The 27,961-nt window shown below is 43.1% G+C and overlaps 1 protein-coding gene across 1 annotated transcript in view; it reads left to right on the top strand.

The window, feature by feature from the left end:
• LOC146009766 (alpha-2-macroglobulin-like protein 1) overlaps positions 1 to 10,856 on the top strand; it is a 119,823-nt gene extending 108,967 nt beyond the window's left edge. Inside the window, exons 35-37 of the mRNA XM_083150226.1 lie at positions 5,831 to 5,933; positions 7,583 to 7,624; positions 10,690 to 10,856. Of these exons, the coding sequence (XP_083006352.1) occupies positions 5,831 to 5,933; positions 7,583 to 7,624; positions 10,690 to 10,697 (153 nt within the window). The 3' untranslated portion in view covers positions 10,698 to 10,856. The remainder of the gene's footprint in view (positions 1 to 5,830; positions 5,934 to 7,582; positions 7,625 to 10,689) is intronic.
• Positions 10,857 to 27,961: the final 17,105 nt, after the last annotated feature.

The raw sequence follows: 27,961 nt of genomic DNA, 5'->3' as shown, positions 1-27,961 counted from the left end.
GGCAGAGGGCCCCAGTACTTCTAGTACTGGCCCCCGTATTGTACCAGGGCAGCATTTTCCTGATGAAATCCCCTCCACTGGAAAAAAGGGCAGGACACAAAAAAGGTGCAAAGTTTGCTATAAAAAGGGAATAAGAAAGCAAACTATTTTCCAGTGTGACACTTGCCCCGACAAACCCGGCCTATGTATAAAGGAGTGTTTTAAAATATACCACACATCTATGGATTATTAGGTTCATAATTTCACCGTGCTTCGGGGGTCTTGCTAATGCCACATAGCACCCACCATTCATTCCACCAGAATCTGAGCCGCAAAATCCAAAAATCACTCCTTCCCTTCTGAGTCCTGCCATGCACCCAACTGGTATTTTTTGGTCACATGTGAGGCATTGCCGTACTCAGGAGAAATTGGGGCACAGATTTTGGGGTGCTTTTTCTCCTTCATACCTTCTGAAAATGAAAAATTTTGAGCCAGAACTGCATTTTTGTGTAAAAAAATGTAATTTTTCATTTTCACTGCCCACTTGTATCAAAATTGGTGAAACCCCTGGGGGTTTGAAATGTACACTATACCCCTAGATGAATTCCCTGAGGGGTGTAGTTTGCAAAATGGGGTCACTTGTGGGGGGGTTCCACTGTATTGGTGCTTTGGGGGTCTTGCTAATGCGACATAGCACCCACCATCATTCCACCAGAATTTGTGCTGCAAAATCCAAATATCACTCCTTCCCTTCTGAGTCCTGCCACTTTTTGGTCACACATGAGGCATTGCCGTACTCGGGAGAAATTGGGGTACAGATTTTGGGGTGCTTTGTCTCCTTCATTCCTTCTGAAATTGAAAAATTTTGAGCCAGAACTGCATTTTTGTGTAAAAAAATGTAATTTTTCGGTACTTATGTAGTATCTGGGCTGCCGATTTTTTGATTGTATGCCTTAAGTTAAGGCATACAATCAGATGCGATGCGATACGATATCGCATCGCATCGCATACGATGCGATGCGATGCGATGACCCGATTTTTCCATAGGATTCAATGTTAAAATGGACTGAGTCCATTTTAACATGGAATTCAATGGGAAAAAGGGGTCCTTTTCATACCCCTACTATCCAAGTGGGCATGGAGTTGGATATAAACCTGTGGCGAGCGTAGCGAGCCACCGAGCCCGAAGCGTGGCGAGCGGACGGTATTCTGTGTCCCCTCGCGGGGCTCGCTACGCTCGCCACGCTTCGGGCTCGGTGGCTCGCTACGCTCGCCACAGGTTTATATCCAACTCCATGCCCACTTGGATAGTAGGGGTATGAAAAGGACCCCTTTTCCCATTGAATTCCATGTTAAAATGGACTCAGTCCATTTTAACATTGAATCCTATGGAAAAATCGGGTCCATCGCATAGCATCGCATCGCATCGCATGCGATATGGTCGGGTGCGATGCGATGCGATGGACCCGATTTCAAAATCGGCAGCCCAGTTACTACATAAGTACCAATTTTTCATTTTCACTGCCCACTTGTATCAAAATTGGTGAAACCCCTGGGGGTTTGAAATGTACACTATACCCCTAGATGAATTCCCTGAGGGGTGTACTTTGCAAAATGGGGTGACTTGTGGGGGGGTTTCACTGTATTGGTGCAACATAGCACCCACCATTCATTCCACCAAAATCCGTGCTGCAAAATCCAAAAATCACTCCTTCCCTTCTGAGTCCTGCCATGCACCCAACTGGTATTTTCTGGTCACATGTGAGGCATTGCCGTACTCGGGAGAAATTGGGGCACAGATTTTGGGGTGCTTTTTCTCCTTCATACCTTCTGAAAATGAAAAATTTTGAGCCATAACTGCATTTTTGTGTAAAAAAATGTAATTTTTCATTTTCAATGCCCATTTGTATCAAAATTGGTGAAACCCCTGGGGGTTTGAAATGTACACTATACCCCTAGATGAATTCCCTGAGGGGTGTACTTTGCAGAATGGGGTGACTTGTGGGGGGGTTCCACTGTATTGGTGCAACATAGCACCCACCATTCATTCCACCAAAATCTGTGCTGCAAAATCCAAAAATCACTCCTTCCCTTCTGAGTCCTGCCATGCACCCAACTGGTATTTTTTGGTCACATGTGAGGCATTGCCGTACTCGGGAGAAATTGGGGCACAGATTTTGGGGTGCTTTTTCTCCTTCATACCTTCTGAAAATGAAAAATTTTGAGCCAGAACTGCATTTTTGTGTAAAAAAATGTAATTTTTCATTTTCACTGCCACTTGTATCAAAATTGGTGAAACCCCTGGGGGTTTGAAATGTACACTATACCCCTAGATGAATTCCCTGAGGGGTGTAGTTTGCAAAATGGGGTCACTTGTGGGGGGTTCCACTGTATTGGTGCTTGGGGGGTCTTGCTAATGCGACATAGCACCCACCAAAATTCCACCAGAATCTGAGCTGCAAAATCCAAAACTCACTCCTTCCCTTCTGAGTCCTGCCATGCACCCAACTGGTATTTTTTGGTCACATGTGAGGAATTGCCGTACTCGGGAGAAATTGGGGCACAGATTTTGGTGTGCTTTTTCTCCTTCATACCTTCTGAAAATGAAAAATTTTGAGCCAGAACTGCATTTTTGTGTAAAAAATGTAATTTTTCATTTTCACTGCCCACTTGTATCAAAATTGGTGAAACCCCTGGGGGTTTGAAATGTACACTATACCCCTAGATGAATTCCCTGAGGGGTGTAGTTTGCAAAATGGGGTCACTTGTGGGGGGGTTCCACTGTATTGGTGCTTGGGGGGTCTTGCTAATGCGACATAGCACCCACCAAAATTCCACCAGAATCTGAGCTGCAAAATCCAAAAATCACTCCTTCCCTTCTGAGTCCTGCCATGCACCCAACTGGTATTTTTTGGTCACATGTGAGGCATTGCCGTACTCGGGAGAAATTGGGGCACAGATTTTGGGGTGCTTTTTCTCCTTCATACCTTCTGAAAATGAAAAATTTTGAGCCAGAACTGCATTTTTGTGTAAAAAAATGTAATTTTTCATTTTCACTGCCCACTTGTATCAAAATTGGTGAAACCCCTGGGGGTTTGAAATGTACACTATACCCCTAGATGAATTCCCTGAGGGGTGTAGTTTGCAAAATGGGGTCACTTGTGGGGGGGTTCCACTGTATTGGTGCTTGGGGGGTCTTGCTAATGCGACATAGCACCCACCAAAATTCCACCAGAATCTGAGCTGCAAAATCCAAAACTCACTCCTTCCCTTCTGAGTCCTGCCATGCACCCAACTGGTATTTTTTGGTCACATGTGAGGCATTGCCGTACTCGGGAGAAATTGGTGCACAGATTTTGGGGTGCTTTTTCTCCTTCATACCTTCTGAAAATGAAAAATTTTGAGCCAGAACTGCATTTTTGTGTAAAAAATGTAATTTTTCATTTTCACTGCCCACTTGTATCAAAATTGGTGAAACCCCTGGGGGTTTGAAATGTACACTATACCCCTAGATGAATTCCCTGAGGGGTGTAGTTTGCAAAATGGGGTCACTTGTGGGGGGGTTCCACTGTATTGGTGCTTGGGGGGTCTTGCTAATGTGACATAGCACCCACCAAAATTCCACCAGAATCTGAGCTGCAAAATCCAAAAATCACTCCTTCCCTTCTGAGTCCTGCCATGCACCCAACTGGTATTTTTTGGTCACATGTGAGGCATTGCCGTACTCGGGAGAAATTGGGGCACAGATTTTGGGGTGCTTTTTCTCCTTCATACCTTCTGAAAATGAAAAATTTTGAGCCAGAACTGCATTTTTGTGTAAAAAAATGTAATTTTTCATTTTCACTGCCCACTTGTATCAAAATTGGTGAAACCCCTGGGGGTTTGAAATGTACACTATACCCCTAGATGAATTCCCTGAGGGGTGTACTTTGCAAAATGGGGTGACTTGTGGGGGGGTTCCACTGTATTGGTGCAACATAGCACCCACCATTCATTCCACCAAAATCTGTGCTGCAAAATCCAAAAATCACTCCTTCCCTTCTGAGTCCTGCCATGCACCCAACTGGTATTTTTTGGTCACATGTGAGGCATTGCCGTACTCGGGAGAAATTGGGGCACAGATTTTGGGGTGCTTTTTCTCCTTCATACCTTCTGAAAATGAAAAATTTTGAGCCAGAACTGCATTTTTGTGTAAAAAATGTAATTTTTCATTTTCACTGCCCACTTGTATCAAAATTGGTGAAACCCCTAGGGGTTTGAAATGTACACTATACCCCTAGATGAATTCCCTGAGGGGTGTAGTTTGCAAAATGGGGTCACTTGTGGGGGGGTTCCACTGTATTGGTGCTTGGGGGGTCTTGCTAATGCGACATAGCACCCACCAAAATTCCACCAGAATCTGAGCTGCAAAATCCAAAAATCACTCCTTCCCTTCTGAGTCCTGCCATGCACCCAACTGGTATTTTTTGGTCACATGTGAGGCATTGCCGTACTCGGGAGAAATTGGGGCACAGATTTTGGGGTGCTTTTTCTCCTTCATACCTTCTGAAAATGAAAAATTTTGAGCCAGAACTGCATTTTTGTGTAAAAAAATGTAATTTTTCATTTTCACTGCCCACTTGTATCAAAATTGGTGAAACCCCTGGGGGTTTGAAATGTACACTATACCCCTAGATGAATTCCCTGAGGGGTGTAGTTTGCAAAATGGGGTCACTTGTGGGGGGGTTCCTAACTTTTAGCATCTTATGGTGCCTAGAAACCTACATGGTGCCTAAAAAATAATCTCATAAAAAGGAGGCTCCAAAATCAAGTAGGTGCTCCTTCTATTATGAAGCCTGTGGTTTGGTCAACGTGCACAATAAGGCCACATATAGGATATTTTTGAAAACAAAAGAATTGGGGGAATCAATTTTTAGTCACATTTCTCTAGTAAAATGTACTGTGTTCCTTAGAAAAATGTATTAAAATTGCAAATCTGCAAAAAAAATGAAATTTTGAAATTTCACCTACACTTTGTTTTAATTCCTGTGAAACACCTAAAGGGTTAACAAACTTCCAAAATGCTGTTTTGAATACTGTGAGGGGTGCAGTTTTTGAAATGGTATCATTTATGGGGGTGTCTCACATACAAGTCCCTCAAAGTCACATCAGAACTGAACTGGTCCCTAAAAAAATCAGTGTTTGAAATTTTCTTGAAAATTTGAGAATTTGCTATTCATATTGTAAGCCTCCTAGTGTCCAAAAAAATTAAAAGGAAGTTGAAATAATGATGGAAACATAAAGTAGACATATGGTCTATGTTAGTTATTAACTATTTTGAGTGGTATGATTATTTGTCTCACAAGCAGAAAATTTAACATTTTGCAAATTGCTAAATTTTCCATTTTTTTACGAAATTTTGGTATTTTTCACAAAAAAACACAGACTGTATCGACCCAAATTTACCACTAATTTGAAGTACAATGTGTCACGAAAAAACAATCTCAAAATCACTGGGATAAGTAAAAGCAAAAAAAAGTTATCCCCACTTAAGTGAGACATGTCAGATTTGAAAAAAAGGGCTCTGTCAGGAACGCAAAAACTGGCTCTGTCAGGAAGGGGTTAAGGTGCCCCGGCATCTGCTGAATCAACAGTGGAATCTGCTTTCTGGATATCAGCTGTGTGCGCTATGGGATGGTACTGTAGTGACAGCTGAAGCTCCTTTTTGTGAGGAGAAGTAGTAACTGATTGGTTGATTTGGGAATAACTACTCCACTGTATCTTTCTCCAAGGTTTGATATATCACCCCCTTTTAGACATATCATTTGTGGCCTATAGATTATATTTATTGATGTCATTTGCTCTTTCTCAGCTCACTCATCTAAAAGAGAGATTTACTTTTGGCATGACACAAGAAACACCTGTGAAAGATCTGCAGCCCGCAAATGTCATCATTTATGATTATTATGTTCCAGGTAAGTGGATACATGCACATTACTGTTCAGGTATTTATTGTTAATGTATAAAAGACAAATGCTTGCTGCCTTCCAAGAAGGATGTGTTCTGGAAATATAATGGCTTATTTGCATATTTACCAACCTTTAACTCTGCAAAGTTGGTTCCCCCGTCCTTAAGGGGCCTATGCACGTAGCGACATTGCTGAGCATTCTGAGCGGTGCAATATCACTGAGCAAGATCGCTCAGAATGCTCATCAAGATCGCTCAGCGAACAGCAATGTGTCAGCGATGGTTGCTAAGCGATCTGTCAGGGACAGTGTTCATGGTTGTAAGTAAAGAACAAAAAAGCTAACTGTGTCTGGAACAAACCTTGCTACCATGCAAGGAGAGCAAATACATGTATTTTTTAATATGTATGGTAAATACTGTCTGCTGTTGCAAGTAGCCTACATATACAGATGTAGCGCCACTCATTCAGCCTACCTATGGCGTTTGTACTGCCAGCCCGCCATGGCGGCCCAGGGCGCAAGGCGTCACAATACATTTTAACAGCTTGGCAATTGGCGGTGGCATTGCCGGATGAGTGCAATACCAGTGATCATCCACCAGATTTCACTTTTTGAAATCTTCACTGCGCATGCGGGAAATGTGTGCTGGTGCATGTGCATGAAGTGACTACAGTATTAAAAAGCTCTGTAGCGCAGGAACTACTGTGCCACTACTGTGCTGTCCAGTAAGCTACAGTACTGTAGATACACAATAATAAATACAATTACATTGAAGTGCGGATCATTACACTATTTTATAACTTGCTATGGGCACAGACGCTAATGCGTTTCATTGGTTTGGTCAAAAGGCGCTAGGATGAATCTGAGAGGAAGCTTTGGCCACTCTTATCAGGTGTGTAGGCTAGTGGATGAGTACACCGCTCTGCATGTTGTACAATAAAGTACAGTATGCCTGAGTTTGATTATTAAAGGGAACTTATTTTTTTCTGACAAATTTACAGTAGGTCAGTTACTTTATATTTAACACACAAAAAATCCTGCCTCCCTATAATGCTTCCGGTACTTGTTTCCTAGCAGGGCGCCCAGTTTTCTTACATACGCTACCGTAGCAAAATCGCATTGCATCTCATGGACCATTATAGAGCCATCCGATGCGATGCAATGCGATTTTTTTAATGTAAATTATTCACTGCTCTGTTGGCCCTAGCGGATTGCATTGCATTGCATTACACCTCCTGAAAAAATGCATGAGATTTTATAGGGTGCGACACCATGCCATTAGCTATACACTTGTGTGACATACAATGAGGTTTCACTGACCCCCTCACTATCCACGTCACCCCGAAGCATGGCGAGCGCAGCTGGTACGCATCCTCCCGTCCTTTTCATACTCCCACTATCCACGTCGGCGTGGAGATGATTTTATATAGTGTGGCGAGCGCAGCGAGCCCCGCAAGGGGACGCGCAGCACATGTAAAGTAATGCTGCAAATGGCTTAGAAATTGTTTGTCAGCCATCTGGAACCCTACAAACATGTATCAATCCCCCAGTACCTCTTATTAACCAGTTTACATGATGAGACTCTTGTGCACAGGAGAAACCCTGCAAGAACAGATTTCCCTTATTTTACATAACATGTTTTCTCTTTTCTATTCTAGATGAAAACACGGTGACAGAATATAAGTTTCCATGCAGTGCAGGTAAGGGAAACGGTTATTGGTCATTTTCCAGAGCCTAATTCAGAGATCTCCAACATTTACCAATCTGCTCATGCACAGGAGTGGGTGACCCGGGCAGCAGCAGGGCAACCGAGCATTCCAGAAAGCAGAGGCGTAGCAGCCTCATTTTCTGGGTGTACTGTAGCCAATGGCTGCATCCTTGGATGCAGCTTTACTGACTCTGGCAGTGTGATGTCACCGCACAACCTGAGTAACAAGAGGGTTACTTAGATGCCCGATGGTCACGCAGTGGATACAGTGGCTCAATGTGCAAATGCAGGATCGGATCTCAGAAAAGGGCAGTAGGCTTCTCTTTACCTTAAACGTCTCCTGCAGCTTTTGCATATATTAGTACATAGAGTGCAATGAAAGATGCAGTGCTTATGCCATACTTACCTAGCTTTCAATTCTCCTCTCTGGGAGAGGCCTGGAGAGGAGACGCTGTGTAAAACTTTGGGGATCGGGGCTGGCCTCGTAAATAATCATCAGGGTGAGGGTAGGATGTGAGAGATGTTCTGGGGTGCGGGCGGCTACCACAAAAATCAGGAGCCATCAAATAATTTGCACGATTTTAGCCCCTTGCACGGATTACCTCTACATCCTGCCCGCTTCACTAGGGTGCCGGGTGTGTGGGGCTATCCCAGAAATAATGAGACTCCTGCAACATCTGGCAGAGTAGGCTAGTATGGTCTAGGCTGTAGTGAACAGTTATGAATCAGGCTTAAGCTTGCCCTGCACTTGTCTGATTTTGATGCATCTAACCGATAAATCGGATGAAAACTGGCAAATCAGATGTGTTTAAGCTCCAATCTGATGCACAGTCCAAAGTTCATCGGATAGGAACCCCTAGCTCACTAGCACTGCACTAAGGATCTGTTGTGGCTACAGCCCTGACTTGGATTGCATGCGATATATTGCCTGGAAGCAGCCGTGCGGTTCAAGGGGGTCAACTGCGACATCTTTCCTTGGAGAAATCACAGTAATGTATGGGGGCCTCCACCAAGCAGTATTACATGGTCTGAACATGCTGAAGCGAGCGTGTCAGTCAGACACATGCTGACTGGGTTACTGATGTCAGCATTAACATGCAGATACAATGTAGGGCACATCCAGAAATGACATAAACTGCTACAATCTGACTACAGAGGTGCTCACCGTGTGGTATGGGGCTCCGACAGTCGGGATCCCGACAGTCATTAGCCCGACATCGGGATCCCGACTGCCCGTAATCAGACAGCATGGCAAGCACAAAAAAGCCCCTTGCGGGCTCACTACGTGAGCCACCTATTCTATTCTCCCTCTATGGGGGTCGTGGACCCCCACGAGGGAAAATAGCAGGTGGCCGTAGGGCACCCGGCTGTCGGCATTTTGACAGTCAGGATCCCAACGTCGGGTAAATGACTGTCAGGATCCCGACTGTCGGGAACGCGCCCAGCACCCGCAGCTATGCCTATACCAACCCCTTTCCTACAGAGATTTATTTTCTCACAGGTACTTGGATGTGCCCAAGTCTTATGCTCCAAATAACATAAGCTTATGAGGGTTTTATTAAAGCTTGGCAAGAGATAAAATTATGAAAGTTAAAGTACTAACCAATAAGCTGATTGGTTGGTTCTTTATCTCTTACAATTTTATCATTCTTCTTTAATAAATTAATTTGGTTACATATATTTTGCGTAAATTATGTGTATGCCCCTAAAACATCAGAGAAGCCTTGACGTTGGCTTGGGGGCATACACATAGTTTGCGCAAACATATGTAACCAATATTTCTGAATTCTATTATCATGTAGTGTTCTAGAATCTAGACTGGTTACTACTAATACCATTCAGTGAGCTGGGAGAGACCATGGATTGTTATTTGACTGTCTATGTACTGAACAGAGCAGAAAAATGCTGCAGCTGCTACATTGTAGCACTTTATGAATGAATTCAAAGTCACCCTGTCACACACAGATATGCAAGTCTCACATGCCCCTTTCAGACCGCACTTAAAAACTGGTATTTTGCCAATTTTTAACCATTTTAAAACGGTAACTGTGCGGTCTGAAATGTGCAGAACCACTTTACCGTTTTTCAAAAGCCGTTTTCGTAAAACGGTTAAAATGGAGGGTCCTACCCGTTTCAGACCCGGTATGTTGGCATCGAAATCGGGTCTGAAACGGCATGAATTCAACGCAGTGAATATATAATAAACGCTCATTAAATATTCATAGCACTGGAGCCCCCCCCCCCATGTGTTTAAGAAACGCTTATAAAAATAAAATAAAAAAGTGACTTTCGGAAAATGGCTGCCCCATAGGAAAACCTGTTTAAAAAAACTAAGCCTCCTGCTGCTTATAGGAAAAGTGACTTTCGGAAAATGGCTGCCCTCAAACGAAATACAGTTTTTTTTAAACAGGTTTTCCTATGGGGCAGCCATTTTGCGAAAGTCACTTTTTTTTTATAAGCGCATCCGTCCACACTGCCGGGATCCGCAACTCAGGAGGTACCGGCTGCACGAGAGGGGTTTCTAAAACACATTGGGGGGGTTTCTTAAACACATTGGGGGGGGGGGGGGGTAGCCCTAGGGGGGGGTTGGTTGATGTTAACCCGGGGGGGCTGATGACCGCGCTGAGGACTGCACTGGCTTTGACCCAGTATTTAGGAAAGTTTCCAAGAACGGGTCTGCCAGTGTCCAAAAAATGGAACTTAAACGGTAATATACCATTTAAGAGATGCGGTGTGAAAGGGGTTTTACCTGGCAGACCCGTTTTTGGAAACGTTTTCAAATACAGGGTCAAAGCCAGTTATGCGGTCTGAAAGCAGCAATACTTAGTATCACATTAGGCCGCCCATTCTCTTTGTGTGTCCTACTGTAGTTGTATTGTGTTGCGTTTATGATGCACTTTATCAAAAAGGAAGCAAAACCAGCGCCTGATGCTAAAAGATTATCATGTGACCTGGCGTGCCATGGGCTGTTTGGTGGGACTGCAGAAAGATGTATGAGGGCATATCTGTATTGTGTGCATCTGCAATTCACGTCTGATCTGTTTTTCTATATTACAGGAATTTAACAAGAAGAATCCCATTACTCAGTACCTGATATCACTGTCCTCTGTGCCTCAGACTACATACAACTTCAAATACTGTAAATGAGATGAGATTTCTATCACTAGCACAGGCTAATTCATTGTTTCCTTTAATACAGCAGTCAATAAAAAATTCACAACTGGCTCCTGACTCTGTGTAATGTGTTTAAAGATACAACTTTGTCATTAATTACATTGGGTGAGATTTAATAGGATGAGATATTCAGAAAGTGAGAGATTTGGTAAGAAATCTCCAGGTTTTTTTAATGCGGCAATAATCTACACTGCAAAACCAAACTGGTTTTGCAGTATAAATGATTGCCGCTTTAAAAAAGAAATGGAGATTTCTTCCCAAATCTCTCACTTTCTGAATCTCTCATCCTATTAAATCTCACCCACTATCTTTCATATTCATTCAGTATTTTAAAGGTAAACCTATTCCTGTTAAAAAAAAAAAAAAATCTGACTACAAAGCAGCATTCCACACCACATACCTATAACTATGACAGTAATAAGGCAAAACATATACAGTAGGCCCTTATTCTGATTAATTTGCAGTGGCCGCTCGTTTGCACATGTGTATACGCTGGGTGCACATACCCAGCCTTGTGAGCGGGGGGTGGAGAGGGGTTTGGGGTGCTGGGATGGGCCATTAGCATGTGTAAACTTTTTAAAGTGGGAAAACGGAGTCATAACTACAAGCATTATACCTGCCTTACACCGAAGAAAAACTGAAGGCAAACTACTAGAAATCAACAAAAACACACATGGACAGCATTGATACCTCAAGAGTATGTAATTCATCTCCAATATGCTCTCTTCATTTCTGTGTTATGCAAACTCTTGTATGATTTGAAAAGTTCTCATGTAATGAATTGATTGTAATTGTTATTACTTGTTTGGGGAAGTTGTTCAGTGAATCATAGTTTAGTGTTGCATTCTGCCTGATGTCTACTCAAACACAGTGCAAATTATCTCCTTTGACCATTTGGCCATTAGTGTTCAGGTGTAGCCTGACCTGAACAGACTCACTATATTCTTAGAATTAGTGACCTGCAGCGTTTCTGAACAGTAAAAAAGAAAAAACAGACATTGAACAACATCATCAAACAGGTAATTTCAACTTTAGACTTTGATTTTGTACTGTCTGAACATGGCTAGGAATAACAGATGCACAGGCAAAATTTTTAAAACTATGTGTTCAAGCGCTAGAAGCCTAGGAGACAAAATTCCTGATCTAATTGCAATAATGACAATACTCACAAATGGTGACAAGATATCAGACATATATGTGGGTGAGAACCTGGGATCCAGTGATCATCAAGCAGTATGGTTTAGTATCAAGGCAGGGTCCAACTCCAGTCACACAAAAACTAAGGTGTTGGATTTTAGGAAGGCTGACTTTGCAAAAATGGGGAGATGTTTAAGCGACTCATTAGCGGATTGGAGGAACTTGAAAGGAGAGCAGGAGAGGTGGAAAAAATTAAAAAGTGCAATACTAAAGGCAACGGACCTTTGTATCAAAAGGGTTAAGAAAAGTACCAGGAAAAGGAAGCCAGTGTGGTTTACTAAAGAGGTATCAACTAGTGTAAAAGCAAAAAAGATGGCCTTTAGGACATACAAGCAGACTCAAAATAATAATGATAAAGAAGTGTATCTTGCCAGACGCAAAGAGGCTAAGAAGTGATCAGGCATGCCAAGGCACAAGCTGAGGAGAAAATGGCTCAGTCAGTAGATAAAGGAAACAAAACTTTTTTTAATTATATAAGTGAGAGGAGAAAATCAAATGGAGGAATAATAAGACTGCGGACAGACACTGAGAATTTGGTGGAGGGAGACAAGGCAATTGCAGATCATCTAAATAATTACTTTTGCTCCGTATTCACTATAGAAGGAGAAGGGAAGGGACCACAGTTAAGTTGCAAGCACAGTCATAAAAATAAGGTAGATGGAAGTACATTTACTAGGGAGAAAGTCCTAACAGAACTTTCAAGACTGAAAGTGGATAAATCAATGGGGCCAGACGGAGTGCATCCAAGGATACTAAAAGAACTAAAAGATGTGTTGGTAGCGCCATTAACAGATTTATTCAACCAGTCACTAGATACAGGTGCAGTTCCAGAGAACTGGAGAAGAGCAAATGTAGTGCCACTGCACAAAAGCGGAAGCAAAGAAGAAGCAAGTAACTACAGACCAGTGAGCCTTACATCAGTAGTAGGGAAATTAATGGAAACACTATTAAAAGAAGAATAATGAAATATCTTAAATTAATCAACTTACAGGATCCAAACACAGCATGGTTTTACTGCAGGGAGATCATGCCAAACAAGTCTCATTGACTTTTTTGACTCCGTGACCAAAATACTAGATGAAGGGGGGCTGTAGATGTGGCATATCTAGACTTTAGAACAGAGAAAGAGAAAAAGGACTCTCTTTTTGTTGGGTCACTCTTTTGAATGATTAATTGAATCAATTTAGAGATTGATATACTGGGGGTTGTGCATCTAGGGGAAGACTCCACCTATATGCGTAGAAGTAAGGGCGTTGTGGGCTAGTGCCCCTGGTTGTTTTACTAAAATTTAACTTTTCATTTCTCAAAAATCTAAAAGAAGGTCTCAATTGGACTCACACACACACACAAAAAAAGACACACATAAAACATTGAATATATATACAAGAAAAACCAAAGCCAGATACGATTTTTCTGGCTATACAATTAGGTACTACTGTCACTGTGGAAATAGTGACAGCTTCTCACTACATACTCAGATGTGTGAGGAATCAATAGATCGCAGCACTGTTGTTTAATCACTAAGTACAGTGTTTACAATGAAGACACAGTTGCTGACAAGTAGTGCATAGGCAGTTTTTTTCAAAGTAAGCTCAGGTGTCCTGGATATCAATTAAACACAGTTGCTGACAATTAGTGCATAGGCAGTTTTTTCTCAGTCAGCTCAGGTGTCCTGGAAATCAATGAATGGTATCACTATTGTTAATCACTATGTACATAATTTATAGTAAAGACACTTGATAAGCATTTGATAAGCAGTGTATAGAGTAATTTATACGTTTATCTTCTACTATCACTGTAGAGGATGTGATCGTTTTTTCAAAGCAATTTCAAACATGTATAAAATCTCTGAGTTGCAACACTGTTGTCTGTTGCTGGATACAAATTTAGTAGCAAAGGCACAATTGCTAACAGACAGTGCAATCTTGGTTTTTCCTCGTTGTCTGGTAGCCAGCGAGTTTTTTAATCAAATAACAAAGTTTAATAGGTTAATTACAACCAGTAATTATATTGTGACAAACCGCAGCAATCTCAACAGTTGTGGAGAATTTTTATAGTATAATATATAACATTTGAACAGAGAATGCCATGTAATTAAGGTTAGGGGTAACCGTCTCCCCTAAGTGATAGTAAGAACTTGTGAAGAAAAAGTCTCCCAAATATGCTGTTCCGCCCAGATTGCTAATGCTCCGCTATATATACCACAGTAAACAGTGAACACAGTAAACTACAAGTGGTACATATACACCTAATAAAGCCCACCCTACTAGATGATCTATTCGGTACAAACAGGGACGCATCTGATTTTACTAATATGTCTCTAATGCTTTTAGACCGTTTAAAACTAGGGAGTAGTGTGGTCTGAGATAGACCCAACTGTGAATCTGTACATTTATAAGCTGCATGATAATGGGTTAATTGACATGAAACTGAGACCCACGCCTTGAGTCCAGTCTCCATGTTCTCTTCTGCACGCTGTTACGTGAGAGGCGGTACTTGTTGCCGGTCCTCACACATAAGGTACACCTGGGGGGGGGGGGGGGGGTATATAAGGGAAGTTTTGTGATTCTATTGTTGAGCCTGAGGAAAATACTTACATATTGAAACATTGCTGATTGACTTCTTGGATATTGTATTAACGAGTGATTAAACAAATAAGATTAATACTGAGACCTTTTCTAAAAAAAAACAAAAAACAATTGTGAATAGTTATATCCCTGTTAATAGTTGCCATTTGGATTGATGGAAAAACAATGTGCCATATCCCCAATTTGTTAGGATTCAAAAAAATTGTAGTAGTATACAAACGTACTGGGAACAATCAGGTATATTGGTAAAATAAAATTCTGGAAAGAGGATATAAAAATGTTGATCTATGTAGAGATTAAGTAAGGGCTTCAATACTAAGTAGACATGATCTCCTACAAATTAAAGAAAAATGACCATCCAAAAAGATGAGACCATTCATTACTCAGTATAACAAAGAAAACAGAACCAACAAAAAGTGTTTAGAAAAACCTAGGCACGTGTTAAAAATGGACCCGATTTTGGGCCCCCACCACCCAAAATAAACCAGATATACAGGAGAGCCAGAAACCTCAAAAGTATACTATCCCCAAGTTGCCTTAAACAGGTGGAAGCTGCAGGCCCCAATTTGCAAAAAAAAATGGTATATTAGATAGGAAAGGTTTATACCCATGTAACAGATGTATCTGTTGCAAACATATTGATAAACACGGCCCTTGCATACCTGAAAATTTGAGGAAAGAATATAGAATGAACAAGGTGGTAACATGCAATTAAAGAAATGGATGCATGGATGAATGCAGATGGAGTAGCTCCCATCGAAGCTGCTCCTGGCGATACAATCACCATCAGACAGCCAACGGAAGGGGGCACATGCACTAGACGCTCGCGTGCCTCATTCCGTCTGAGCCCTCCGTCACCCTCTGCAGCCCCCCCTCAGCTGCTCACAGGTCCCCCCCCCCCCCCCCCGATCCCTGACCATCTCCCTGAACTGAAGCAGAGATTGTCAGGGAAAGTGCTCCCCACCACCGTGTTGCTGGGGACGCGCATGCACTTGAGACGCTCGTGTGTCCCCATCAAATGGACCGGCTCTCCGCCATGCTGCACCAGCTAAGGGATTCTGGTGATTCCCTGCGCTGGCTGAGAAGCGCTCCATCTGTATATATTAAAAAATATTGTCAAAATGTAAATGGTACCATTGTATTCTATATTTATGAATTATATATATATATATATATATATATATATATATATATATATATATATATATATATATATATATATATATATATGGCAATGATGGACATCACTCTGGGAGTTTACAAGTGGAAAAATTGAATGTGCGGTCTACACTGTTTCAGGCATATTGCCTGTTTTCAGGACACACCTGCAATACAATACAATTGATTATGAAATGTCTGAGCATGCATACGGATTGTAGCACACATGCGAAATACCAAAAAGAAAGAGAATAGCTTATGGATCATAATGAAAATCCCCCAGCAGTTTGGGTGACAGGAAGCCGGCATTTGGTGGCAGTAACTGGATTTTCGCTGGGAGTGTCAGAAAAATACAGGGGTTCCCAAGCGTGTTAAAGAGGTTCTTTGATGACCAGCTTAGATCAGCCTGATTCTGCTGCAGATGACTGTTAGGGTCAGAGTTACTCATAATTGCACAGAAATCATTATATGGTTTGTGAATTGCGTATAGATTTGAGTGAGGATTGTGAATAGCGATCTACTAGAAATTCATTTTTTGTATCAAATTTAAGTTTGCACGGGGTGGGTTTTCTTTCTTGTTGGCAACTTCTCAGATCAACCAGGAGTTATTGCATGTGACCTGGTGCATACTGTACTAATGAAGGTCAGAACAGTGATCATTATGTGGTTCACAGAGGTGTAACTATAGCACCGCAGACCCCGCAACAGCAGGGAGGCGCTGACTAAGTGTGGGTGCCAGGGGTCTGCGGGCGCTATTGTTACGCCCCCCTCCCTGGGCACGCTGCCCGTACCTGGGCATGCTGCCCTTACCTGGGCATGCTGCCCGTACCTGGGCAACGTGAAGTGACAGCACCACAGTGTCTGGGAACTGAAGCGCTGAAAGCGGACACTGTGGACAGACAGCGGTGGCCAAGGCTTCTGATTAGCTGAGAGAGAGAGAGTGCACTCTGAGCCAATCAGTGGCCTATCGTTTGAATTTTCAAACTCTGCCGCTGCTGTCCGTCCGCAATGTCCGCTCTCAACGCTTCAATTCCCGGACACCCAGTCCCACAGCACCTTTCAGTTCCTACTGCTGCACCCACAGCACCCGGGTGCTGACACTTCATGCTGCCCAGGACAGGTACGGGGTACTACCTGGCCTGCCCCTGCCTATATCTGTCCCAGCCATGGTGGTTTAGGGGGGGTGCCAAAATTTTCCCAGCAGAGGGGGCGCATAATTTGTTGTTACGCCACTTGTGGTTCATTAAATCTTCTTGGAGTGTACGGGCATTTTGGGCATGGTCCGGAGGGAAGAGAATTCAGCCTGACCATCACTCAGATTGCCCATCATCCTGGTGTATACCCACCCTAAGTTTGGGTTAAGTTTGATCTCTATAGTTGCCACATGATCTGTATTTGTCTTCTTGTTAAGAATAATCCACCATCTTACTTCTCAGTAGGTTTTATTACTACATTGCGCTGACCACCGTGCTTTGGAACTGAATCCGGATTTAAATTTTGGTTTTTATTTTGAAAAACCACCTTTTGGTTTAGATACGGTTTTTGGGTCTATTTAAAATTAATAAAAAAAAAATAATTGATCGAAATTAATAAAAACAGCTAAAATCATAACATTTAGACACTGTCATTTAAATTTAAAATCCAAATTCCAAACCAGTACTCAGTTCAGATCAGATCTCCTCAAGCTCCCCTGACCATGTTTTGGTGCAGTCTGGATCCACGAAATTGGGGTGGATTCGGATTCCTGGAGAACCGAGCTGTACATTTCTAGAATGATGTATCCAGACTTGGCCAGCTGCAGCCACATCTGATCCAAATAAATACAACTGGGGGGTGGGTATGTAGTAGGGGGACCCAAAACTGGGAGCACTCTAGAACATACTTCCCGGCGCTAGGCAATATAAGAAAAATTCTAATATATAGTAAAGCTGTATGATCAGGTTAGTACAGCTGCAGCATATACTCCTGTGAGTCTGTCCCGACTCACACAGATAGAAGAATTGGGAAGGGGGGTGTTGGAGTGAATTGCGCTGCTGTTTAGAACAATTAAATAAAACAATAGACACACTGATAGGCGGTATAAGATGAATGAGTGATGGACACACTGTTTATATTTAGATTATTTATATGAAAATAGAAAAATAGCATTACATTTACAGACAAAAAATTATTAAAACATTTTCATAATTTGGTGCAGTTATATTTTAAACAATACACCTAGTGATGAAATCCGATTAATTGGAGATGGTCATAGATCGTTAGCAGCAGACACTTAATGATTCAATAAACTACAGTTAATTTGTAGAATAATCACTTTTTATATAGTGAGAAAAAATGTCCAGGACTGATGGTCTTATTTAAATTGGACAGTAGCAGCAATGATAATGTGGACACAGGTAATTTTATGTATGCTCACCCTTAGTTGGAGAGAATTGGAATTGGAATTTCTCCAGCGCTCAATTGCCAGGTATTACGTTGTATCAATGATGTCTTCACTGATGGATAACTTTGGTGCTCCTCTCGGCATATGCCGGTGTAGCCAGCCAGTGGTTAGGTATAGAATTTACCCACACTTGCCATGGCGGAAAGGAGATATTTTATTGTGTGGAAGTCCAAGATACCTGGTACAGATTGAACGCACTTGGTGGAACAGCTGATGGCCGGCAGCGTGGGGGGATTCGCTGCACTTCAGCTGGTTAGTGGATATAGGGAGCGGTGGTGTAGCGGCAAATATTACCTGTGCTGGTGTCGCATGAGGTACTTGTTGGACAGAACAGCTTGTCAACGCCACGTACCTGCGGCTGGAGGAGAAGTCGGTGTATAGTCGTAGTCAGCCCGTAGCGTGTACAGGCTACGCGGGTGCTGTTGAAGCTGACGGAGTCCGGTGGTGAGCGGGGGCGCCGCACTGACGCCGGCTGGATGTTAGAAGTACACGGCAATGTCGGGCTCCAGGAGGGTGTTTGAATCAGCGTGTGACGGCAAAAGGTAAGCAGCGTGTAGGGAGCTGCGCTTCTGCTGTAGAGTAACAAGTGTCTGCTTGCGTGGATCTCCAAGTGGGTATGACGTCAACGCGTTTCCATCCACTGTCGGGTCAGTTAAAGTATTATAGATAGACCAAATGTATATTAATAATAATTAAAAAAAATGGGGTGGGAGCAGGGGGCATTGGGCAGAATGAAGGGGCCCTGATACATAACTTCCAGGGGGGTAGAGGATGTTTAATACGCAGAGGAGGGGTGTATAGTGGAGTGGGCTCATTATTCATATTTTTTTGGTGGGAGGACAGCTTGCTTGACTGCAGATATCTCCAGTTCCTAGAAATATATTTCTTAGATTTTAATGGAATTAAAAACTAGAGAATCCCACCTACCAAATGGTATTAGGGACTAGGGGATCAGAGTTCAGGAGGCAGAGCAATCTGCCAATGAGTATATAAAAATACATACCAGGTGTGTGGAGCTGGAGCAGTAACCAGCTGCTGGAAGGCTGATATCTCTGGTTCTGGGCACAGTAGAGACAAGCTACTAGTGTCCCTCAAAGGGGGAGAGTCACAGCTTTTGGAATATACCCTCAGAAAAACTCTTAAGTCAGACAGAACCTGAAATATCTGACTGGGAAGAGCAATTAACAGGCTTGGATGGGGACCACTGCTTTGAAGTCAGATATCTCCGGTTCCCAAGGGCCGATTTTTAAAATTCTTGTACCCATGGAAAGAGGGGACCCTCCGCTTTCAGTCTAGGGCCCTTAGACTCCTGGGGGGGGGGTTCTGGGTACTCAGAAACCCCCCTGCGTGCGCTACTGGATGTAGAGATATTTCATTCGATGATAAGGCATAGACTGTCAAATAGTCAGTCTGTAAAATAGTGCGTTCATAATTTTTCCATTGTATTTACCATAGGTCACTAACACATACACTTCTTCACTTATATGGGATCAACAAAAGGTAAGTGAAGGTTAGTTTGCAGAAATAGTGATAAAATTGCACTTGTTTTAATGGTTTAAAGGCCAATTTCCTAATCATGATCTGTTGAAATCAACTTGAACTCTGGATCATCAGGTTTCCAAACCTCATCTTAAAAAATAAATACACTGAAATCACCATGTTCTCATTAGATGAATCTGTCTAGAAAACCAATCTACAGTAATAGTTTCCTATTGATGCTAATGATGTTTTTTTTTTTTTTCATATACAGTACATATACTAATATCAGAGGGACCATTCATTAGCCAGTATCGGATTATTAGATAGACAGTGTCTAGAAAGACACTACGTAGGTCTACCCCAAAAGGTCAACATGCAATAGGTTGACAGGGTCAAAATGTCGTCAGGGTCAAAAGGTCGAAATGCAATACATAGACATGCAATAGGTTGACATGGTCAAAATGTCGAAAGGGTCAAAATGTCGACATGAAAAAGACCTGAGTAGAAAAAAAGTCATGGATTGGCCAATCAAAGCCTTTTTTGACAGAAATGGCAGCTCATTTGACAATGTATCATTTGTTTTTGACAATGTAGATATGAACTTTAAAATAGTCGAATCTGCAGCAACAAGTCCCAGACGAAAACAGCCAGGATTTAATAAGTTCCGACTATTGGAAATATCGTCCAGGATTGAATAATTCACCCTATTTAATGCCTTTGATGATTTTTCGACTGGTAGAAAAATCAGGCAAAGGAGAAGACCACATGGTTGGGCGAATTCCCTGCAAATCCATGTGTTTTGTGGAATTAGATTTATGAGTTTCCATTAATAAAATAGGTACTCTTTACCTAGCACGGCGGCCATCGCGGGCATTGAATGCACTAAACAATCGGGTGCGACGCGACCGACGCGATGCCCGTGATTTCCCATAGGGAACAATGTTAAATTTCTCAATTGACCCGATTTTTCTGTTCAATGCCTCAATTGACCCGATTTTTCTGTTCAATGCCTCAATTGACCCGATTTTTCCATAGGAAACAATGTTAAATGGCCCACAGAGGCCAAATAGGCACCCTAAAGTGTGAAATGGCCCCCACAATTGTTAACGCCACCCCACGATCAACGTGAACCCGAAGCATGGCGAGCGCAGCGAGCCCGCGAGGGGCGGCGGTACGGGTCCTACGACCTTTTCATACCCCCACTATCCACGTCGGCGTGGAGTTGAGAATAGAATAGTGTGGCAAGCGCAGCGAGCCACCGAGCCCGAAGCGTGGCGAGCGGACGAGGATACCTGTGAAGCCCGCGAAGGGACGCGTTTACCTGTGAAGGTATCCGCTGCGCTCGCCACGCTTCGGGCTCGGTGGCTCGCTGCGCTCGCCACACTATTCTATTCTCAACTCCACACCGACGTGGATAGTGGGGGTATGAAAAGGTTGTAGGACGCGTACCCCTGCCCCTCGCCGGCTCGCTGCGCTCGCCACGCTTCGGGTTGACGTTGATCGTGGGGTCGCGTTAACAATTGTGGGGGCCATTTCACACTTCAGGGTGGCTATTTGGCCTCTGTGGGCCATTTAACATTGTTTCCTATGGAAAAATCGGGTCAATTGAGGCATTGAACAGTAAAATCGGGTCAATTGAGAAATTTAACATTGATCCCTATGGGAAATCGCGGGCATCGCGTAGGTCGCGTCGCACTCGATTTTTAGTGCATTCAATGGCCGCGATGCCCGCGATTTATTTGCATTCAAACCCAATGGTTTGTGCAGAACTACAATGGTGGAATGAAAACAAATGCGCAGGACCCAGTGCTTCCTATGCTGCAGCCTGGTTGAAAGGATGCAGCCTTTGGGGATGGGGAGTGTACCGAGTAGCATTCCCAAAAACAGCGGCATCTTTTACCACAGTGGATCACATTTGGGTTCATTCTGGTTGATTCGTTTGGATGCCAATTCGCATTCTTGCGAGTCAACCAAACCTCATTTTGCGAATGGTTGGCTGTGGCTAGGGTGGCCAATCCCGAGATCGTTGGGATCCCAGTATTTGGCCCGAAAATGTCAGAGATTTCATTCCCGGGATTGGACTATCCAATCCCGAGACTCTGGGGTTATTGTGCATTCTATTGCTGGGCAGCATTTGAGCACGTCTGTGCTGCCCGCTGTTCCCCACCAGGGGTACGGGCGAGAGAGGTTAGGCAGTGAGTAGATTCCGGCCTCTGGGTGGGATGTATTAACATCTGTCACTCACTCTGTCGGATGGCGAGTGGGTTCCGGCCTCACTGGGCAGCGAGCAGGTTCCTGTAACTTGTTCCGTGGAGAGGATGGGCGACGAGCGGGTTTCAGCGCCGGAGGTGCAGCGCTGCGGCCTGCCCAGCTTGACCTATGGGTAGTTGAAGAGGTAGTGCTGATTCAACTAATCCCATTAGATTTGCCATACTGGCAAAAAAGCTAATTTCAAATGAATCTTCAATTTCAAATACTAACGTCAATTGTGGGAAAATTAATTGAAGGAATTTTAAGAGACGCTATCCAGGAATACCTATAGATGAAAAATATAACCAGTGGTAATCAACATGGGTTTGTAAAGAATCGTTCATGTCAAACTAACCTACTGTAATACATTTTTATGAGTAAGTTAGCACAAACCTAGACATTGACAATGCTGTAGTTGTGGTCTTCCTGGATTTTGCGAAAGCATTTGACACTGTGACGCAAGATCATCTCCGACATACGCGTGCCTCATTCACCGGTGAAGGATGGCGATCATCGTGCCAGGAGCTGCTCAGATGAGGATGGCTCTATCTGTATTCCTTAATGATATAGAGGATGGGATACTAAGCAGAGTCTCTAACTTTGTGGATGATGCAAAACTGTTGAGGATGTCTCCATTCAGCAGTGGGACTAAGATAAACTTGATAAATGGAGAATAAGGTTCAATTTAGATGAACATAAGGTTATGCATCTCTGAAAACATAACTACTGTGCAACATAAGCTAAATAAAGTAGAATTGGGCAAATAAGAATTGCATAATGGACAACAAACTGGGGTGCAGTGATCAGTGTCATGGTGCAGCCACTAAGGCCAACAGGACATACAGTAGGTGCCGATTTATGTTTTTGCTGGTGGGTGCTCAAGCCAAAAATATAGAGGAGTGGCTTCATGGGGAAGGGGTGTGGCCAGTGTCCCCTCTAAGCTGTGCGCTCGTGCGTGCGCACACAACTCGACGAGTGTGCGCACAGACATTACAACAGAGCGCACAAAGCAGCAGTGGTCCTTCTTTTTGCAGTTGTGGACTCAATTAATGTGTGTTTCACCCATTAACTACATTGTGTGCTGTGTTTTGAATGTTTAACAGTTTAATATAATTTTGAAGTTAAGTTAACACAAATGCTGAACGTCATTTTCCAGTTATATATATGTGACGCACAAAAATTTAAATTTCCTTCCAAAGTTGCACAGCCAAAATCTTTAGCCGCACACAGCCTTCGTAAAATTAGAGGGAACATTGGGTGTGGCCACAAAATAATACCAATTTATATTATGGAGCACAGTTGTCTCCAATATTCAAATTACGACAACAGAGTTCCACATACATAAATGCCCCCACAGTGCAGGTACATAAATGCCCCCACAGTGCAGGTACATATATTTCCCCCACAGTGCAGGTACTCCGCGGACAGAATACACTCTTCCCGGCATACTGTTTCCCAGGTGGCGGGTCCACTGTGGGTGCTGCAGCCGCAAATTAGCAAGTTAATATGGCGGCCCAGCAGCGGGACTCGGGCCTGTGGGTGCTCATCAATTTCCGTGGGTGCTCGGGCCCTTGAGCACCCACAGAATCGGCACCTATGCAACAGGATACTAGCCTGTATAAAAAAGGGCATGAAAACTAGGAATTATGCCACCAATAATATGCCAGTCTACAAGGCACTGGAGTATGGAGTGCAATTCTGGGCCCCACATTATAAAAAGGACATTATGGAACTGGAAAAAGTCAAAAGAAGGACAACCAAGCTAGTAAAAGGATTGGAGTGTTTAGGCTACAAAGACAAGGTAGTCAAATTAGGAATGTGTACGCTGGGAATGAGACATTCAAGGGGGGACATGCTTAACGTACAAATATACTGAGTTCAGAAATTATGACACTTGGGCATCCTTTCAGACTAGAGAAGATTCCGTACCCTTAGAAGGAAGTGTTTTTATATGGTCAGGGTAGTAAAATATAGAACTCTCTACTGGTAATGGCAGATACAGTGTACACATTTAAAATAAGGTTGGACAAACATTTTCTGGAAAATAACATTCAGGGGTAAAACTAACTACTATTTAGCCCATACTGTAGTTGGAACAAAGGGTAAACTGAATTGCAGATATCACATTAAGTCTATACCACCCAATGGGTCCTGAATAAGGTTGAACTTGATGGACACAAGTCTTTTTTCAATCTCATCTACTATGTTACTACGGATATACAGATGGAGCGCCACTTATACATAGAATAGAATAGAATAGAATCAACTTTATTGGCCATGTATGCTTGCGCACACTAGGAATTTTTTGTGGATTTACAGTGCAGCATCAAGCAGGGATGAAGGGGGGGGGGGAGGCATTACATACATTTCATTAAGACATTACATGTGGGGAACACATGCCCACCGAGTTGCACAGCGCCTAGGCAGCCATCAGCGGCGCCACTGGTCACTGCTACAGCCAGGTAGGAAACATTAAGCAGAGACAGTACAGTTATCACACAGGGAACACATACCCACCAAGCTGAACAGTGCCTAGGCAGCCATGAGTGGCGCCACTGGTCGCTGAAACAGCCAGGTAGGTAACAATACAAGCAGAGACAGTACAGTTATCACACAGGGAACATATTTGGCTGAGCTGCACAGCTCCTAGGCAGCCATCAGCGGCGCCATCTTGATCATGCTGCTCAAAGGCAGCAGTAATAATAATATTTGTATTTATGAACCACTTTTCTTCCAAAGCTGACACACCCTACCAGCTTGTTGCTGGCGGGGTGTGCAACCAGCATACAGGCTTTGCATACAGTGGGGGCAGAGGTATGTGATGAAGATCATGGTAAAGAAACAGTAAAACAAAGAGTAATACATAGCTTTCCTCAGAGGCTGAGACAGATAGTAATTTGGGAAAAGCAAAATAAAATGTGGCAGTGTTTCGGTTTATGTCCGAATCCAGTCCAAACTCCAGTTCTAACTCATTGCTTGCTTTAGATGACTTGCTTCAGATGATGATGCCAGACAAGCCTTGGCCAGGCTTCTCCAAATTTCCCATTTTAAAGGAAAGTTAGGTCAGCTGGTACAGGGGGAGGGGTTGGTGTTTGCACACATTGCTCAGCTTATCTGATTAAAGGTGGGGGGATGTTGTAGGCTCCCAGTAGCAAAACACATTTCCATTGCAGACTGTTCTTTTAAGTGAAAAGCATCAGGTTTTGGAAAATGGCATTCATGTACCTGTACAGATGAGATGAGAGATGGTTTGAAAACTTAATTCCAGTTCTAACTCATTGCTTGCTTTAGATGACTTGCTTCAGATGATGATGCCAGACAAGCCTTGGCCAGTCTTCTCCAAATTTCCCATTTTAAAGGAAAGTTAGGTCAGCTGGTACAGGGGGAGGGGTTGGTGTTTGCACACATTGCTCAGCTTATCTGATTAAAGGTGGGGGATGTTGTAGGCTCCCAGTAGCAAAACACATTTTCATTGCAGACTGTTCTTTTAAATGAAAAGCATCAGGTTTTGGAAAATGGCATTCATGTACCTGTACAGAGGAGATGAGAGATGGTTTGAAAACTTCATTCCAGTTCTAACTCAATGCTTGCTTCACCAGATTCCCTGCGCTGGCATATGCTGGCGGAGAGGTGCTCAATCCTTTTTGATATACAGCCCAATGGACTCCCATGCCTACTGCGGTGGTGCCGAGTTGCCTGGCCCAAGGCTCTATTACTTAGTTGGCATTAGCCCACTGCTGCACACACATATATATATATATATATATATATATATATTTTTTTTTTTTTTTTTGAGAGGCTGCATGATAACCCCACTGTTATTGCACTAATGTTTTTATTGTACTGTATATGTGAAATTATGTTGATGAATTTCTTTCTTCAAATAAATCTTTTGTACTTTTCCAGTTTCCAGTCATTTGGTTAATTTTTGGGGTTTTCAATGCCAACTCATTCCACTATGTGCATTATGATTGTACTGAGCAGTGGATTAGGGAAAAGTTTGTCACATTAATATTGTTGCTTGTGCAGGTGAATGTAAAGCCAATAAAACACTTTCCAGCTGTAGTATGTTACACATCAGTATCTACAAAGCAATCTCTATTTACCAGCCAAAAGCGTGGGTAGATAGACAAACACACAGCTGTGCCAGGATCCAAGAGGAGGAGCAATCGCCCAGACAATCATTTGTGTAAACTTTTCCTTCACGTGACCCTGTCAACCTTCACTCAGTTTTATTGTACACGGCAAAGCAATTACATTGAGATATTTGCATATTTGCATATTTACTCCCCACATAACATAAGTGAGATCTCGTAGTAATAGGTCTTCTTCTACCACTGCTTATTTAAAGGGCAGCAATAATAGCACATTCCCCAGACCACCTAGGTGGTGCACAGCTGTGGTCATTACTAGCTGTCACATTCCCCAGACCACCTAGGTGGTGCACAGCTGTAATCATTACTAACCGTCACATTTTCAAACATGCTGCATTTATTCCTACTATAGAGCCACAGGTTGCTTTTAGCAGATATTTTGAACCTCTCACAGATGTTGACACTCAAAGGGTTAATTAGCACCTCAGATATTTTGATTTAGCCATCTGTGGTTAAGCATGGATATCACTGAAACCTAGTTGGTTAAGCAGGATTTACACTAGGATGATAGATTGGCTTGAGGTCACATGCTTGAGATCACAACTGGGTGGGCATTTACAAGTGCCTGCCCAGTTATAATGTCAGTCACTAGCAGCCCCTATAGTCAGGGCCATCTTAACAGCAGTGTGGGCCCTTGGGCAAAGCAATGCACTGGGGCCCTTACCCATTCTCCCCTCCTAGGGGTGGGGGGTGCTATCAGCAGCAGCTTTGATGTCCCACGGGTGGCAGGGGGTGCTCTATCTTCCATTCAACATGTAGGACCTGGAGCAGTAACTTCTGCTAATTACTCCTTTATTGCACAGGTGGTGGGAGGGAGAACACTAACGTGTGGAAGGGGGCAATGAGTAAATGACTTCCAGGGAGGTAGGGGGTGTTTTATACGCAGGGGAGGGTTGGATAATGGAGTGGGCTTAATATTCGTCATTTTCTGGTGGAAGGGCAGCTTGTTTGACTGCAGATATCGCCATTATCTGGAAATAGATTTCTTAGCCTTCAAAAGTATAAAAACCTAGAGTCCCAACTTTCAGGAGGTGCTGGGAACTTGGGGATCAGAGATCAGGAGCCAGAACAATCCATTGACAAAAATATAAAACTGTACACCAGACGTTTGGAGCTGGAGCAGGAACCGGCTGCTGGAAGGCTGATATCTCTGGTTCTAAGCATGATAGAGACAAGCAGCTAGTGTCTACAGAAAGGGCAGAGTCCCAGCTTTTGCAATTAACAGGTCGGATGTGGACTGCTGTTTTGAAGTTGGATATCTCCAGTTCCCCAGGGCCGATTTTCAAAATTCTGGTATCCCTGGAAAAAGGGGATCCTCAGGAGCCCTTATACACCTGGGGCCCCTGGGCAAGTGCCCATTAAGCCCATACGAAAAGAAGGCCTTGCCTATAGTTAGTGTAGTGGTGGTCTGTAGACCACCAACACACACAGCACAATGCAGATATATTTGTCACCGGCTGTGCTGCAGGGCTGATGTGATATTATTCCTTGAATGATGTCATTCACAGACATATTGGGGGTACACACCCAATGATGCCCCACGATAGATCCGCCAATCAATTAAACAGACAAAATATTGGCCAGGGTGTATCCAGACTGTGAGTGCTTGAGTGAAATCTGTGCTCTTTGATTATCTCATGGCAAATAACAATAATGTAAATACTGTAAAACAAAATCTACCAGATTACACAAATTGTTACCATTCATTCCCATACTTTGCATCTAGTGTCTACCTGTACAGTAGACCTAATGTAAGAAGAAAATTATTTTCCATTCAATATATAAAATATCAGATACAGTATCAACCCCACTTTTACTAAGGTGAAGTGTAGGGCAGGGCCATCTTTTCCACTGAACTGGATGGGCTACTGCCTGGGGTTCCCACA

Source organism: Crinia signifera, chromosome 6, assembly GCF_055691185.1.
Source record: "Crinia signifera chromosome 6, ASM5569118v1, whole genome shotgun sequence".
Lineage (NCBI taxonomy): Eukaryota > Metazoa > Chordata > Amphibia > Anura > Myobatrachidae > Crinia > Crinia signifera.
The sequence above is the reverse complement of the archived record's forward strand: the minus strand, read 5'-3'. Positions and strand labels throughout refer to the sequence as shown.